General features: G+C 40.0%; 1 protein-coding gene and 1 long non-coding RNA gene across 2 annotated transcripts in view; both read left to right on the top strand.

The window, feature by feature from the left end:
• The window catches only part of TFAP2C (transcription factor AP-2 gamma), an 11,048-nt gene extending 3,740 nt beyond the window's left edge, over positions 1 to 7,308 (top strand). Inside the window, exons 2-6 of the mRNA XM_006018205.2 lie at positions 7 to 103; positions 1,699 to 1,921; positions 2,615 to 2,733; positions 4,189 to 4,330; positions 5,638 to 7,308. Of these exons, the coding sequence (XP_006018267.1) occupies positions 7 to 103; positions 1,699 to 1,921; positions 2,615 to 2,733; positions 4,189 to 4,330; positions 5,638 to 5,923 (867 nt within the window). The 3' untranslated portion in view covers positions 5,924 to 7,308. The remainder of the gene's footprint in view (positions 1 to 6; positions 104 to 1,698; positions 1,922 to 2,614; positions 2,734 to 4,188; positions 4,331 to 5,637) is intronic.
• Positions 7,309 to 12,139: 4,831 nt separating this feature from the next.
• Positions 12,140 to 13,459, top strand: LOC106721864. The gene is made up of 3 exons (XR_001357570.1): positions 12,140 to 12,217; positions 13,082 to 13,226; positions 13,302 to 13,459. It is a non-coding gene; the product is annotated as an uncharacterized LOC106721864 (long non-coding RNA).
• Positions 13,460 to 13,468: the final 9 nt, after the last annotated feature.

Below are 13,468 nucleotides of genomic sequence, written 5' to 3' on the forward strand. Positions count from 1 at the left end.
GGGCAGATCCCAGCCTCGCCCGCTCTAAAGGACCTGTACTTCTTTCCGCAGAACGTGGAAGACCAACACTTGCTAATGCATGACCAGACAGTCATTAGAAAAGGTCAGTAGGCACTTTTTGCTTCCCTCTACTTTGGCCTTGCTGTGGCGTCGGGCAGGATTCCCTAGTGCATTTATTTAAGAGCCTCTCCACGGCAGGAGGCCTGCGCGTCACTGCTGGGAGCGAAGGAGGGGGTCTAGATTCCAGCAGTCCCCAGTGACTGCAGCAGGAAGGAGTGTGGGAAAGCTAGAGGAAGGCTTGATGCGGGTGACAAAGGCGCGGGCCAAACCAGGAGCTGCTTGCCAGCAAGTCCCTGGGATGCTCCCAGCCGTGCAGAGGGAGAGCAGGCCGTTCGCTCTTGCTATCAGTCTTACTGTGTGGGGGAGCGACAGCATTGGGGCAACCAAGGACATCTCTGTTCTCCCAGCGCCTTGCCTCTTCCCCGCCGGGCCAAGGCTTGCTGGGGGAGCAGCTTGCAGGGAGTTTATCTGGGGGAGAGCCACTGTCATCAGCGACCCTAGAAATCACTTGGTAACTGCTGCTTGAACCAGGCTTAAAAACACCTTGACTTGGCTGGCAAGCCTTGGCTTTCTTTTCTTGCTGCTGGCCAGCCAAGTGGCCCTTTAAAAACCAGGGCAAGCTTCCTCTCAAGGGGACTTAAAACAAATAAGTATCTGAGGAAAAGGAGAAGCACTTGTCAGAAGCTCTGATGGCTGAATTAGCTCATGGAAGAACTGTTTTGCTGTCGGATACATCCCCCCCCCAAGTGTCCCTGCATGTAGTAAATATGGGCAGGCTTTGCTGTTTTAACTCTTGCTCGTATTAATTGCCCATTGGAATGATTTAATTGCTGAGCAGCTAGCTGGGCAGGATTTCAGTATGTTGCTACATTAATTCTGGTGCGAGTCTCTGGAAAATATGGTATCCCTGCTTGGGATTTAGAATGGCGCCTTTAAACACAAGCGGTCTTGCTCTCGGTTCTGGTCTCAGCTGGATACGCGTCTTTTATTGCAATATTTGGAGAAGAGTTGAATTCAAGGGAGAGGCTGGTCTCTCAGCTGTGAAAGTGGAGGAAGAATGCTGTCCTGTTTTGGCATTTCATTCTTTGTATTGCGCTGCTTGTGCTTGGCTGGGCAGGGTGGGGGACCTCTATCCCTATCTCTTGATTTTGAAGGAGTTTTCTGGTGTGTTGATAACTTATGGTCTGCCACTATATAAAGTTTTATAGTCTTGTTGTGCCACTTCTGCGTCTGAATTTGTTAACTTCAGAATACTGTTTCATTGGTACACAATGGGGTTTTTCGTTTGGTTTTTTCCTTGGGTTTTTTTTTTTTTTTTAAAGTTGTTGTTGTTGTTGTTGTTGTTACTTTTTTTGTGTGGTCTTTTTACATGACTTCTTAAAGATTGTGACACGTTCTTAATTGTGATGCAGCAGCTTCTTGAAATGTGCTGTGTGGACAGCAAGAACAACATTAATCATTGCCTGTTAGTAGCTGTGCGTGCTCCATCTAACCGGTGGCATTGTAGGTTAGGATTTAGGGTGAGATTCACTGGTGAATATTTAACGTGAAACAAGGTTTGACTCCATGTCTTTAGAGAAACCTTAACTGTCGCTTCCTCGTTGTATAAAATGCCTGCTTTCCCACCTCCTTCTGCAGGTCCTATTTCGTTAACGAAAAACAGTGCTCTGGGTCTCCCCTGCCAGAAGGATGGATTAATTGGAGTGGTGATAAACCCCAATGAAGTATTTTGTTCTGTTCCGGGGAGACTTTCTCTGCTGAGTTCCACATCTAAATATAAAGTGACAGTAGCAGAGGTTCAGAGAAGGCTCTCGCCTCCAGAATGCCTAAACGCCTCTTTGCTGGGAGGCGTACTCAGAAGGTAGGCTGCTATTGCCCCCCCACCTTTTACACTAAAATAGATATTGTTGAATGATTTTTCTTGCAAGGTTCATGCAGAGAAGTGGATGGAAGAATTGTTTGTCTAAAGGATTTTCTGAAACTTAAAAAAAAATAAAAAATAACGCTGAATTCTAATAGGCTTTGGAAATAAAACTCCTTGTTTGCACTTCTGGCACTTCCCAAAGAGAAGTGCTATAACAGTTCTGACAGCAAATTTTCTCTCTCTCTTTCTGCTTAAAATCTGATTGATTCCATCTTTGAAATGGCAAGAAGAGGTTTTTGTTTTTTGTTTTTTTTGACTATTTTTCCTAGTGCGGTGCGAAATAATCTTGCCTGTAAAATTGTCTTAGATCATTGTCTTTATGTATCACTTAGACACTCTCTATGTCCTTTAACTTTTGTAAACTATTGAATCCTTATAATGCTCCTTGTTCGGCCACCATTTTTTGATGGTGCAGTTTTAAAGGCAAAATGCATTTGATCTTGTGTTTCTGATCTATTTTAGCCTGACGGGTATGTAGGAGAGCATTAAAAAGTAGGTCATTTGAAAACAGAGCTTGTTTTCATTTTTCCCCCAATAGATTCTCATTGCATGTTAGTAACTCAAGTTTTCCATCTTCAAAATAAGTGCTTCCCCCCAGCTAAATTAGATGATTTCTCTCTCTAATTACAGAGCCAAATCCAAAAATGGTGGCAGATCACTAAGGGAAAAACTGGATAAAATTGGCTTGAATCTTCCAGCCGGTAGAAGGAAAGCTGCAAATGTGACTTTATTGACATCTTTGGTGGAAGGTTAGTTTTTAGATGCATTTCATTAAAAAAAATTGTTGTTGCTGTTAGGCATATGTCTTCTAATTTTGCATGCCTAGAAACTACCAGACAGAACAAAGCTTTTAGAAAATGAGTTCCAGAAAATAAACAAGCAGTGCTGCCTACTAAACCTCTCAACATATTAATGCAAATAAGACCTTTTTATTTGGGATCATCCTCAGAACAAATGTAGTGTCCCATGCAAGTAACACTCTATGAAAGGTTTTTTTTAAGTATATGAATGTGTTCCACCTCTGCCCCTCACCCCCCTATGAACTGTCAATAGTAAGTTTTAATTCCAACAGCAGTAACTGTGCAGTTTTTATTCACGAGATAAACATTTTTTATTCATTTTGTTCAATGGGGGGAAAAATATATCCTAGTCTTTTTTGCGGTGTGGTGAACTTGACGGGTATAAAGGAAGGAATTCCTTTATACCAAGCAGGTCTTAAGTCTCAGTGAGGACGTCAACTTGTCTGGAAGCTGGAGTGTGCATGTTTGTTGAGTAGGGGAGTGTGTGAACTTCCTCAATTTCTATGTCCTTTGGCTTCCTATTGGGAGACTTAAAAGCACAGGAGCAGCTGACTCCAATGAGTGACCTACCTCCATGGTATCCTCAGAAGCTTTCCTAATAAACGTGCATATAAAGTGAGATTTACAGCTTTTGACTTCCTGGTAGGAAACCGGAGCTCGTTTAATCTGCAACATGTTATGTGGGCCCTGGATAAGCCTAGCTTGGCTTCAGGAGTGTGTGCACTCAACCGATTTGCTAAGGGGTAGGAATACTTAAACCTAATTTTGTGTAGACTGAGAAGAGCAGTTTCTCAAAATACTGTACTGGTTTCTAGTTTTAATTCTTTTGGAAAGCAGAATTGGTACTGCAGTCAAAGTGTCTGCTGACATGTAAGTCGCAATAAAATTCAGGGTTTTTGCTAGAATAAGTTTTTTTTTTTTTTTTTTTTTTTTTTTTAATTAGACAAAACAATACTGCTGTTTTCTTTCAATTTAATATGTATTCAAATGATTATTTGTGAATAGTACCTTGTGTGCAAAGTCTATTTAACTTCAGAAATCTGCTTGCGCAAATGGAGGTCTCTTGCCAGTTTTGTGTGCCTTCTGAGTGTTCAGAGCCAAACCTACCCTTAACTAGATGCAGAAGCCCACAGCTTGTTTTCTGATACAAAGGCAACCAAAACAATTATTTTTAAAGCACATGGTATACAGATTTTCCCCAGTCCAGTTTGAGGAAGGGAGACTTATTGTCTATTAGAAAATAACAACAAACAGTGGGGTGAATCATTATAAATGACTTTAAATTGGAGCATGCTAGGAGGAACTTAAGTACTTGTACTTAGTATATATTTCTCTAATCTTCTGATGGTGAATGTCTGGTTTTCTTGCATCCAATAAATGTGCACACTTATCTCCCTGTTCCAGGTGAAGCAGTACATCTTGCTCGTGACTTTGGCTATGTATGTGAGACAGAGTTTCCCTCTAAAGCAGTGGCTGAATATTTAACCAGACCGCACTTGGGCCGTAACGAGATGGCTAACAGGAAAAACATGCTTCTTGCTGCAAAGTAAGTTTGGAGAAATTTTTTTCTTTTTTTACGATGCTGCTGTCGGTGACCAGAAAAATCTTATATTGTAAAATACAGCCCAGTTCTTGGCTCTTTACTAAAAATGAAGAGCCCCGTGTGTTTTATAGTTCCAAGAGTTATCATAAGCCCTTGTGGTACTGTGCTGAAGAATTAAGTGAGGCTGAAAGCCAGCATCTATAGATATGGCACTAGGCTCTTATAGAATAAGAAGATACTTTTTTTGTATGTGCACCTGTCTGGGTTTTTATGGGGATTTTTTTTTTTTTTTTTTAAGTGTTGTGTAGCAGCAATTTTAAGCTCAGCTGCAAAGCCCACTGGAGTCGGCAAAAGGGATTTCTTTGCCTTGAGTGGGTTTATAGTTATCTGGGCTCAGAGATGACTCGGTTGGTTTATAATCCGAGAGAACTAAACAAACAAGTATTGGATTCTTCCTACAAGATGAAGCTTAATTCATAGGAATATACCTCTTAATGAAAATACTATGTCTACTAATATGAAATCACACTTAGTTATTCAAGTATATATTTTTGTACTCTAGAGTAACTTTTTTTTCCTTTTTTCCCCCCAAAATACCGCACATTATTGTGCAGTTGATCCAATAATGATGATTCCATTAACTTCCCTCAGTTCACGTGAAAAGAACAAAGCACATCTAAAATCTAGGACTCTGCTCCTGTGAGCTGTAATGCATGGGAGTAACTTCATGTGCTTGAGTAGTCGCATTGAACATTTGTGTGTGCTGCTCATGTGCATAAGTATTCATGGGATCAGGGCCTCTAATGAGGTGGGTAAATGTGGATAATGCACACAGCTAAATGAAATGCCCCAGTTCAGCCGTATTATCAATTGCAAATGACTTAAATGCAGCTGTGGAAGTTCTCACAGAAACTGGCCCTAAATTAATTTTAAAAAAATCAAGAGTAAATGAAGCAGAACCAGCCAGACACCAAACCTGGAAAGATCACACTTTGGAAAGTGTGTGCACATTTATATGAGATAAAGTTAAATGGATGTCAGAGACTGACACTGAGGCTTTAATTTTTCGAATTAGATCAAGGGTCTTGATGATGACATAAAATGTAACTGACTTCTAAAATCTTTCTAGTTGCTATGTAGTGCGAATTACTGCTGGTTCGTTTTGTTTTAAAGGACCCTGCATCTCTTTTCCCTGCCCCCTCCCCTCCCCACTTTCCTTTTTCTTCCTGCTAAATCTTAAAGGACTTCTTGCACTTCCTGCAGGAACCCTTGCTCCGGTGTAAAGTGTGAACACTTCTTATGTCTTGCAGGCAGATCTGTAAGGAATTCACAGACCTCCTCACTCAGGATAGAACTCCTCTTGGAAACACTAGACCTAGTCCAATCTTGGACCCTGGTATCCAGGGCTGTTTGACTCATTTTAGCCTGATCACACATGGCTTTGGGAGTGCTGCCATCTGTGCTGCCATGACATCCGTCCAGAACTACCTAAATGAAGCGTTAAAAATAGCAGACAAAACCTATATGAACACTGGCGACCAGAGCCCTGCAGAAACCAACAAAACCATTGATAAAATGGATAAGCACAGGAAGTAAAATGAGAGAAACCAGACTTTTGAACCGTTCCTTCTAAACACAGACTGAGTTCTTCTTGCCTAGGGGGCAGGTAGAAAAAAAGGGGGAGTGGAGGGGAAAATGGCCCTTTTTTCAGGATCTTCACCCCCTCTCCCCTTCCCCCCCACTCCTCCGGATCAATAAGACAAACCTTTCTAAAGCTGCAGTGTCCCTTAACTGTGGAATCGGTTACCGAAGATAAGTACTGGCACAAACGTATTAAAATCCTTTGCTGTAAAAGTGGTGCTATAATGTTATTGATGGATATGCAAAAAGAGAGAGAGAGTTTTCAACACCTAACTATCTAGTGGTGACTAGCTCCGTGTATATTGTTTAAGATGCAAATTTTAGATTGGCTCCTGTTCGTTGTCGGATGAAATTTCAGGTTTTTATTCTTTTTAAATGCAACGATAACAATAATGCAGTATTAAGCAATGATTTTTAGCTTTTATGTACTCTAAATGTTTTATAAATACCTGAAGATGGCAAGATCCTTCTGGTTTTGCTTTATTTTCAGATTACCATGGGAGAAAATTGAAGTCTCTTAGATGTAAAAGCTATTTGATGGCATTTGACATGTTTGTTTTAATTACGAGGCTTATTTTTAATGAAAACATTCAGACTTTTTAAAACTGCAGGAATGTTGGCTGCGGTGGATATCATCTTGATATTTTTTTAACAAGAAATAACTACATGGAACTGAAAACAAAATCCTTTTAGAAAATCTGTTTTTTGTCTAAGGATATTGCAGCTTTATTTGCATATTTATATTGGGTCATGCTTTTAAATTGGAAAAAAAAAACTTGAAAGAATAGGCACATAACTTTTTTTTTTTTTTTTTTTTTTAAAGAGAACATATTTGCTTATTAGGGCCTAAAAAAAGAATCCAGGGAGGCTTTATGTGAATTAAGGGAAGCAGTGTGTTGAATGTATATATTTATTTATGTGTAATTTAATCGGATTTGTAAATAATGGTGAACTTTTTAATACTTTTTTTTTTTTTTTTTTATAAAAATGGTTTCAAATTTTAATTTTGGTAAGTATTTCAAAGGTAATGGGTAAGCTAAATACATTGTTAGGTTTATGCACAGGTATGTTATACAGGGTATTTAAGACTTTTTTTTTTTTTTTTTAATTCTCAGTTTTTGCCACTGAAGATTAAATTTTAATCTGAGGTGTATGTTCACAGAGCAATAATTTTGTGTATCATTTGCCTGATAACTGACTAGACATGCAAAATGAGTGTGTGAGTTACTGTGTGTATGTGAATACTGGAGGTTATGAACTACTCTTTACATATTTGTAAATGTTTCCAATATAATTCTGATGTATATGATAACCATATAATAAAAGTATTCTGGATAGAAGCATTGGATGTTTCATTAACTGAAAAGTTTTTTCTTTTTTCTTTCCATACTATGTGAGCAAGGGGTGAGGTGGCACTAGAGGACATTGTGTATTGAGTCATAATTGCAGCACTTTGTTCGGATTAACAGAACAGAAATGTGAAGCTGTCTGCCAGTAAAACTAATGGTTTCAATTAAATGAGTTATGTATCTCCAAGAATCTTTCTTTTTTTTTCTCTTTTTTTCTTTCTTCTTTAAAGCCATCAGTATCCTGCCAGCTGCCTATGTAAGTAGAAAGCTAGAGGCAAATTTTAAGGCTTCCTTCTAACAAAAATCGGACCCTTCCTGCTTTATGCTATGGTAATCTCATGCATCGGATTCGTTCTCTATTTTGAATGATAAATGCTTGCAAATGCCTAGAACACGCAACTGGATATTTGACATTTGGTGTTGGCTCCATTTTACAGAGAGGGGAAACTGAGGCAGAGATCAGCCAAGTATTTTACTCAAAACAACAAGCAGAGCTAAAGGCATGGGGAAGAGGGATGCACCGCACCTAAGCCTTCAGCTCTGTGCTGTGCTGCTTCAACTACAAAGCCATCTTTCTTTTCTATAAACTTTATATAAACTATTTCTAAAACAGTTTTGCATGCAAGTCTCTGAGCATTTATACCACACGCAGTATTTCAGCACCCAGCTTTGATCATTGGATAGCACAGGATTTGGTTTAGAATTAAGGATGATGATACTGGACTTGGATGGTTGCACCCTAAAGGATCTAAAACCATAAAGCAAATAAGAACTCTTCATGCATTACTTGAAAAACATCCTATGGCATATTGTGGGTTTCTTGGTTGGGCAGGGGGTAGGGAAGAGATGATTCACGAGGCTTGAATGCTTGGGGTTAGTGTGTGTGCTCGCGCGCTCTCCCTCTGTGTAGGGCCCTGTACAGATGCAGAGAAGGTTTTTTTTGCCTGTTACTTTTTACATCTTTTCAAGTAAATATTGCTTCACAAAGAATTTCTTTTGTTTCTGTTCCTTTTCTGTTTCAATTTTTTAAAAATATTTTTGAGATGAGAGTATTTCTGGCATTCTTTCATTTTGTTCTAGTGGATGGGAAGAAAATGCTACCAGCATCCAATCCTTTCCTACCACTTTTTCCAAAGCGCAAGCGAGTTTACTTTTCCTGACCCACTGTCATGGGACTGAAATGGAGGTATAAAGACATGAAAGGACTAAAGCAAGCCGCTTCTCCTGAATGCATGTGGAAATTCAAATCTTTAGACTTATTCTACTGTTTTTTTCCCAAATGCTCTGACATTTGAAAATTCTTGTTTTCCCCTTCTGAGCAGGTGAGTGCTGATGCAGCCGATAGGAAGTTGAATTAAATGTGTATTTATGGCTAGGGCTGGAAGAACTGTTCGAAGTAGGGTTTAGTTTTCTTCTGCAGCGCTGCACTCCTGGTACAGTAAGTTACTTTTGCTACCAGACAATAGAATCTTGCTTTTTATTAATGCACAAAGCCAGGCTCTGAAATAATTGCCCCCTGGGATAGGAAATAAGGATGTTTCCATTTATTCCTGCGTGCATTTGAGCAAAGCCAGTCAATTGTCTAGTGTCCTGACTGGTGTTCTATTTATATGTTGGAACATTAGAAAAGTTGAGTTTCCATTACCTTAATGCTTCTGCTGAACTGTACATTTCAGATTCATTATTTGAAGCTCGATATCCAAACGAGCTGTCCCAATAGCATAGTACAAGAACATCTTCCCTAGAGTCACTCAACAGCACGATTAAACTGCATGATCTGAACTCATCTGTCACCCAAAATTATTAATGTCCAAGAAACTTGCAAGTTTGTAGTGACTTCCATAGCAAGCTAAGCAATAATTTTGAGGCAGCTAACAAAACAACACCAGAAAAGTTGACATTCAGGCCTTCCTTTTCTTTTCAGATGCTCAGATTTTTTTTTTTTTCTTCTTTTCCCTCTTGGGTCAAAAATTTCCATTCCTGGCTTTTATATACATAGAAATATAAATATGCTCTGAGGTGGTTTTCAAAAACCACCCAGAATCTTGAGACTTGAAAATTGCTACATCTCCGAGGGTACAATTTTTGAAAGTGTTCCAAAAAAATAAAAATGGTTTGGACCTTATGAAGATATGTAAATAAAGGCAAAACATTATTTCAGCTTCTTAAAATGAAAGTTTCAGTTCTTCTATTGTTTATATAAATTTCGCACTGAACATTTCAAAACCATGCGTTCTCACTTTGTGTTTTGATTTGTTGAATCGGCATTATCTGAGTGAGGGGGGCGGGGAAATGGTCCCAAACCTTTCAATTTGCTCTGCTCATCCATCAGTATTGGCTTGAGCCAAGCACCTAAGCCCCTTGATGTATTGGGCTTGAAAATCTCGTGAGTTCTTAAGTACTCAAGTCTGATCCGTGGAGTTTCTCTCTCCCCTTCATTTGCTTTACTCTTGTTCAGCAATGGTCTTCCTTCAGTACAACCTTTAGGCTGTCAAACAGCACCTAGCTTCATCTCCTTCCCTCTGTGCCTCTTGCTCAAGTGATTCCTGCATCTTCCCTAGTACTTTTGTAACACCAATAAAATGGATTTATAATATTTTTTTTAAAAACAGGACTAACTTATCTAGTGACTGCTTTGCTTGCTGCTTGTAACATTTTCCTTCTCCTTTTTCTGAGCGTTACACTCTTAAGAGTATAATCTACTCCCGGCAGAGTTTGCATTTCCCAGCGCATCTGTCTATAGCCAAGTACAACATGGTTCTCATGGGTTAAGGACTTTGGGTATTAGTACTATATAAGCATGCTACAATACTGGTTCAAAATGCTATATTAGAATAGTGGAACTACAAGTGAGGGACAAGTTCTGCAAAATGCTTCCTTATTTATCTTTCAATTTGGGATGGGTGATCTCAATTTTTTTTTCTCAGAACTTTCAACTTTTTGTTTTTTTTGTTTTGTTTTAAAGAATGGCACGAGAGGGGACAGCGATGCCTTCACCTCTCACAAATCCCAAAGCTGTAAGATATGTTTGCTCCTCGTCAGCTCAGGATCTTCATAAGGAGTCTCTGTAAGCGGTTTGTGATTTCCTTTTGGGTATGAGGCTCAGTTTCATGGTGAGCTATGTGCGCTTACTGTGTCCACAAACCTGCTTTTGAGAATTTCCTCATGCATGCAGGTATGTGCGGATTGTTCTCTAAAATTTAGACCCTTACTTAAAAGTGCAGCACATTGAATCCTAGCGCTTGTACGTTTATTTTGCATATGCCTTATAGGAGCATTTCTGGTCATTGTCGTTGCTGCAGCCCAATTCAAAACGATGCATGATTATGCAGATGAGTGTAGATGATCTTCTGCAGAAATAACCTTGGGCCTATTCTGGAATAGGATTATTAAGCAATTTATTGGTAGTAATGCACACCCTATACAAATTGCTTCCTTTAGTTCTCTCCCTCTTATTTTTTCACAGTTGTGTGCCATGTTGTATTTGTTGGATATACTTATTTCTTCCTAGGTTGGACCATGGACCAGCTGCTTCCAATGTGCTGTTATTGTGTAAGGCACTAGCCACAAAAATTAATTTTTCCTTTCCATTGGCGAGCAACCTCTTAGCCAAATTCCTTGAACAGGTCTTTCTTGTAAGCAACGCTGTGACACATTCTCCGAATAGCTCATCTGATCAACAACATTCCTGCCCATAATCTTTGATCCAAGCCACAAAGACATATACATGTCATACCATTTTACCATGCACCTTGGACAGTTTTTTACTAATCAGGGTGGATTGTGGTGGAAAACAAAGCTCCAGAACTTGACTGTTTTGGGTTCAGGAGCCCACATTTTTTAGACTGGTTTTTCATAAATTTTATTCTAATTATTTTATCAGGGGCAGAACGCAGAGGAACACAGTGGCATCCTTCCCTCTGCCATGAGGCACATTAGAAATGCAGCAATAATCCACATAAATTACATTCTCTGAACGAATTAAGAATCTGTAATTTCCCCAAATAACATTACACATGGGGAAACTTTTTGTAGAAAAAATGCAGATTTAGAGGAAAAACAGAAGAGGAAAAGGAGGATGTGGTAAGCAGTTTACCACGAAAGCCAGCCTTCAGAAAAAGTAATTAGCCGTTTATAAGATAGTCCGTGATGGAAACAGAATGGTCTAGTAATTAGAACAGGAAACTAGATCCTAAATTGTCAAAAGTGACTTGTGAGTCCGAATGCCTGACTCTATCTTTTGTTAGGCATCCTTACGGTACCTTTTGAAGGGCCGGATTTCCAATCGGTGCTCAGCACCCTACCTTAAGATGGGTGTCTCACATTGGGCCTCCAAGTCTCAAGCATGTACCACGTGCTTAAGTGTCTTCTTGAAACAGGGTTGAACTAGGACAAGGCTCCTGAGGCTCTTGAGCCGGAGGCTCCTAAAAGTGTAGCAGAAGTTGTAGTGTAGATGGATCCTTGATGTGCCCTGATAATAGGTATAAACCAGGATTTTCATCTGACTGGGGGGACAGGCAGCCTGTGTTACGGCTTTTGCCTAGGCCATAACCAGGCACCGTGACTCTTCTAGAGATGTAATGTGGACAAGGGCGTTGATTGTAGCGGCTGTCTTGTCTTTACCCAGCACAGCTTACTGTTTCTTTAACAGTACCTCACATTTTAGCAGTTCATACTAATAGTGAGTTCAGGAATTAGCTTCGCTCATTAGGAGTGCAGTTGGTTTAGATGGTTTCTGGAGGCTGTAATGACTTCAGCTGTGCCTCAGACACTCCCCTGGATTAAATGAGTCGTCAAGCAACACCTGTTTTTTTAAGTGCAGGCTTCCCACTCCGGCAGCTTTCACCAGCTCAGGTCCCTTCAGGTCTTGTTTTATCACCAGTATTATCCCCTAACTGAGGTAAGAAAGAGGCCTTGTTACTGAACCAGGTTCCAGACCTCTGCTAATAGGTGTCAAACCTTCTAATCCTTTGTGTCTTAAGTTTTATGTAGGCAGTAGTTTTTGTGCTTGAGAGACGCTACAGCTTGTGCATGGATGTAATCTTTGTTCTGAAGGCATGGGGGAATGCCACCTTGGGTGGGAAAATGTGTGCTGCTGTGCAGGTGCATGTATGATCATTGGGGCCTTAAATACCTTATGCATCTTCAAACACTGGGAAATCTTCAGGGCCTGCTGGTATAGACACGACTCTACATAAGCTTCCCCTTTGCACTCGTATATGGAGTGAAATGCAAAGGGAGATGCATTTACAGAGATGGAGAGAGACAGACTTGGTAGTGAACTTACTAGCTTTATTGGGGAGAGTTTTGGAAAGACTTTGTTTGCTTTTTTTTTCTTTTACAAAGAGCAGGAGGGCTTTATTTTATTTTTTGGTATCCAAAATGGAAGAGACCTAGTCTTCAGCATAGGTGGAGACCTTGGGGAGGCCTGTTCCCACTTCTTGCTCAAAGATGTTTTTTGCTTGTTCTTTCTGAAGAACCTGAAAGATCAATGCAAATCTTCAAGTCATAGGTGTCATGCAATACTGATGAAATGCTAAGATGGTTCTGCTTTCTGGTTTGATTGCAATGAAGGCTAATGAGGTAGGTTGGGAGGTACCTTCTTAAAAGGAGAGGAGAAGGTGTATGATACTATAGGAAAAGTGAGTATCAAGTCACTACTTACACAGATTTGCCTGATGAGTGAAAGCTAGTTGGATCAATTATAAAGCTGCTGCTGTCCTTGCTTACTTCTCTCTCCTTTTTTTTTTTTTTTTAACCGCAGACTTCTACGGTGTCTCTTAAAGTCTGCAAAAAAGACCATCTGCAAAGTTCAGATCTGGGTTCAAACTACACCAAAAGTATGAAGTGTTGAGAAGCAGGAATTTACTTCAATTCTGCCTATCCTCTCCCTCACTGCTTTTTACTCGGTATATTGGAGCTTTCCCTAGCCCCCGCCCCCCAATCCTTTAACATTGAATATTTGAGTTGCTCTGTTTTTGCAGTGCTCGGGGAGTCTTTGAATGACCACAAGCAGTCAGATTCTTCTGTTTGCTGCTTTAACAGGCAGCACTACCAGCTGCATGCTGGATTCGGTTGCTCATGCTCAGTGCTGACTCAGAGGAGCAAGGGCCACCTACTGAATCGCCAACCCCATTTCCTGCACCACCTG

The sequence above is a fragment of the Alligator sinensis genome, unplaced genomic scaffold (genome assembly GCF_000455745.1).
Source record: "Alligator sinensis unplaced genomic scaffold, ASM45574v1 scaffold115_1, whole genome shotgun sequence".
Taxonomy (NCBI): Eukaryota; Metazoa; Chordata; order Crocodylia; family Alligatoridae; genus Alligator; species Alligator sinensis.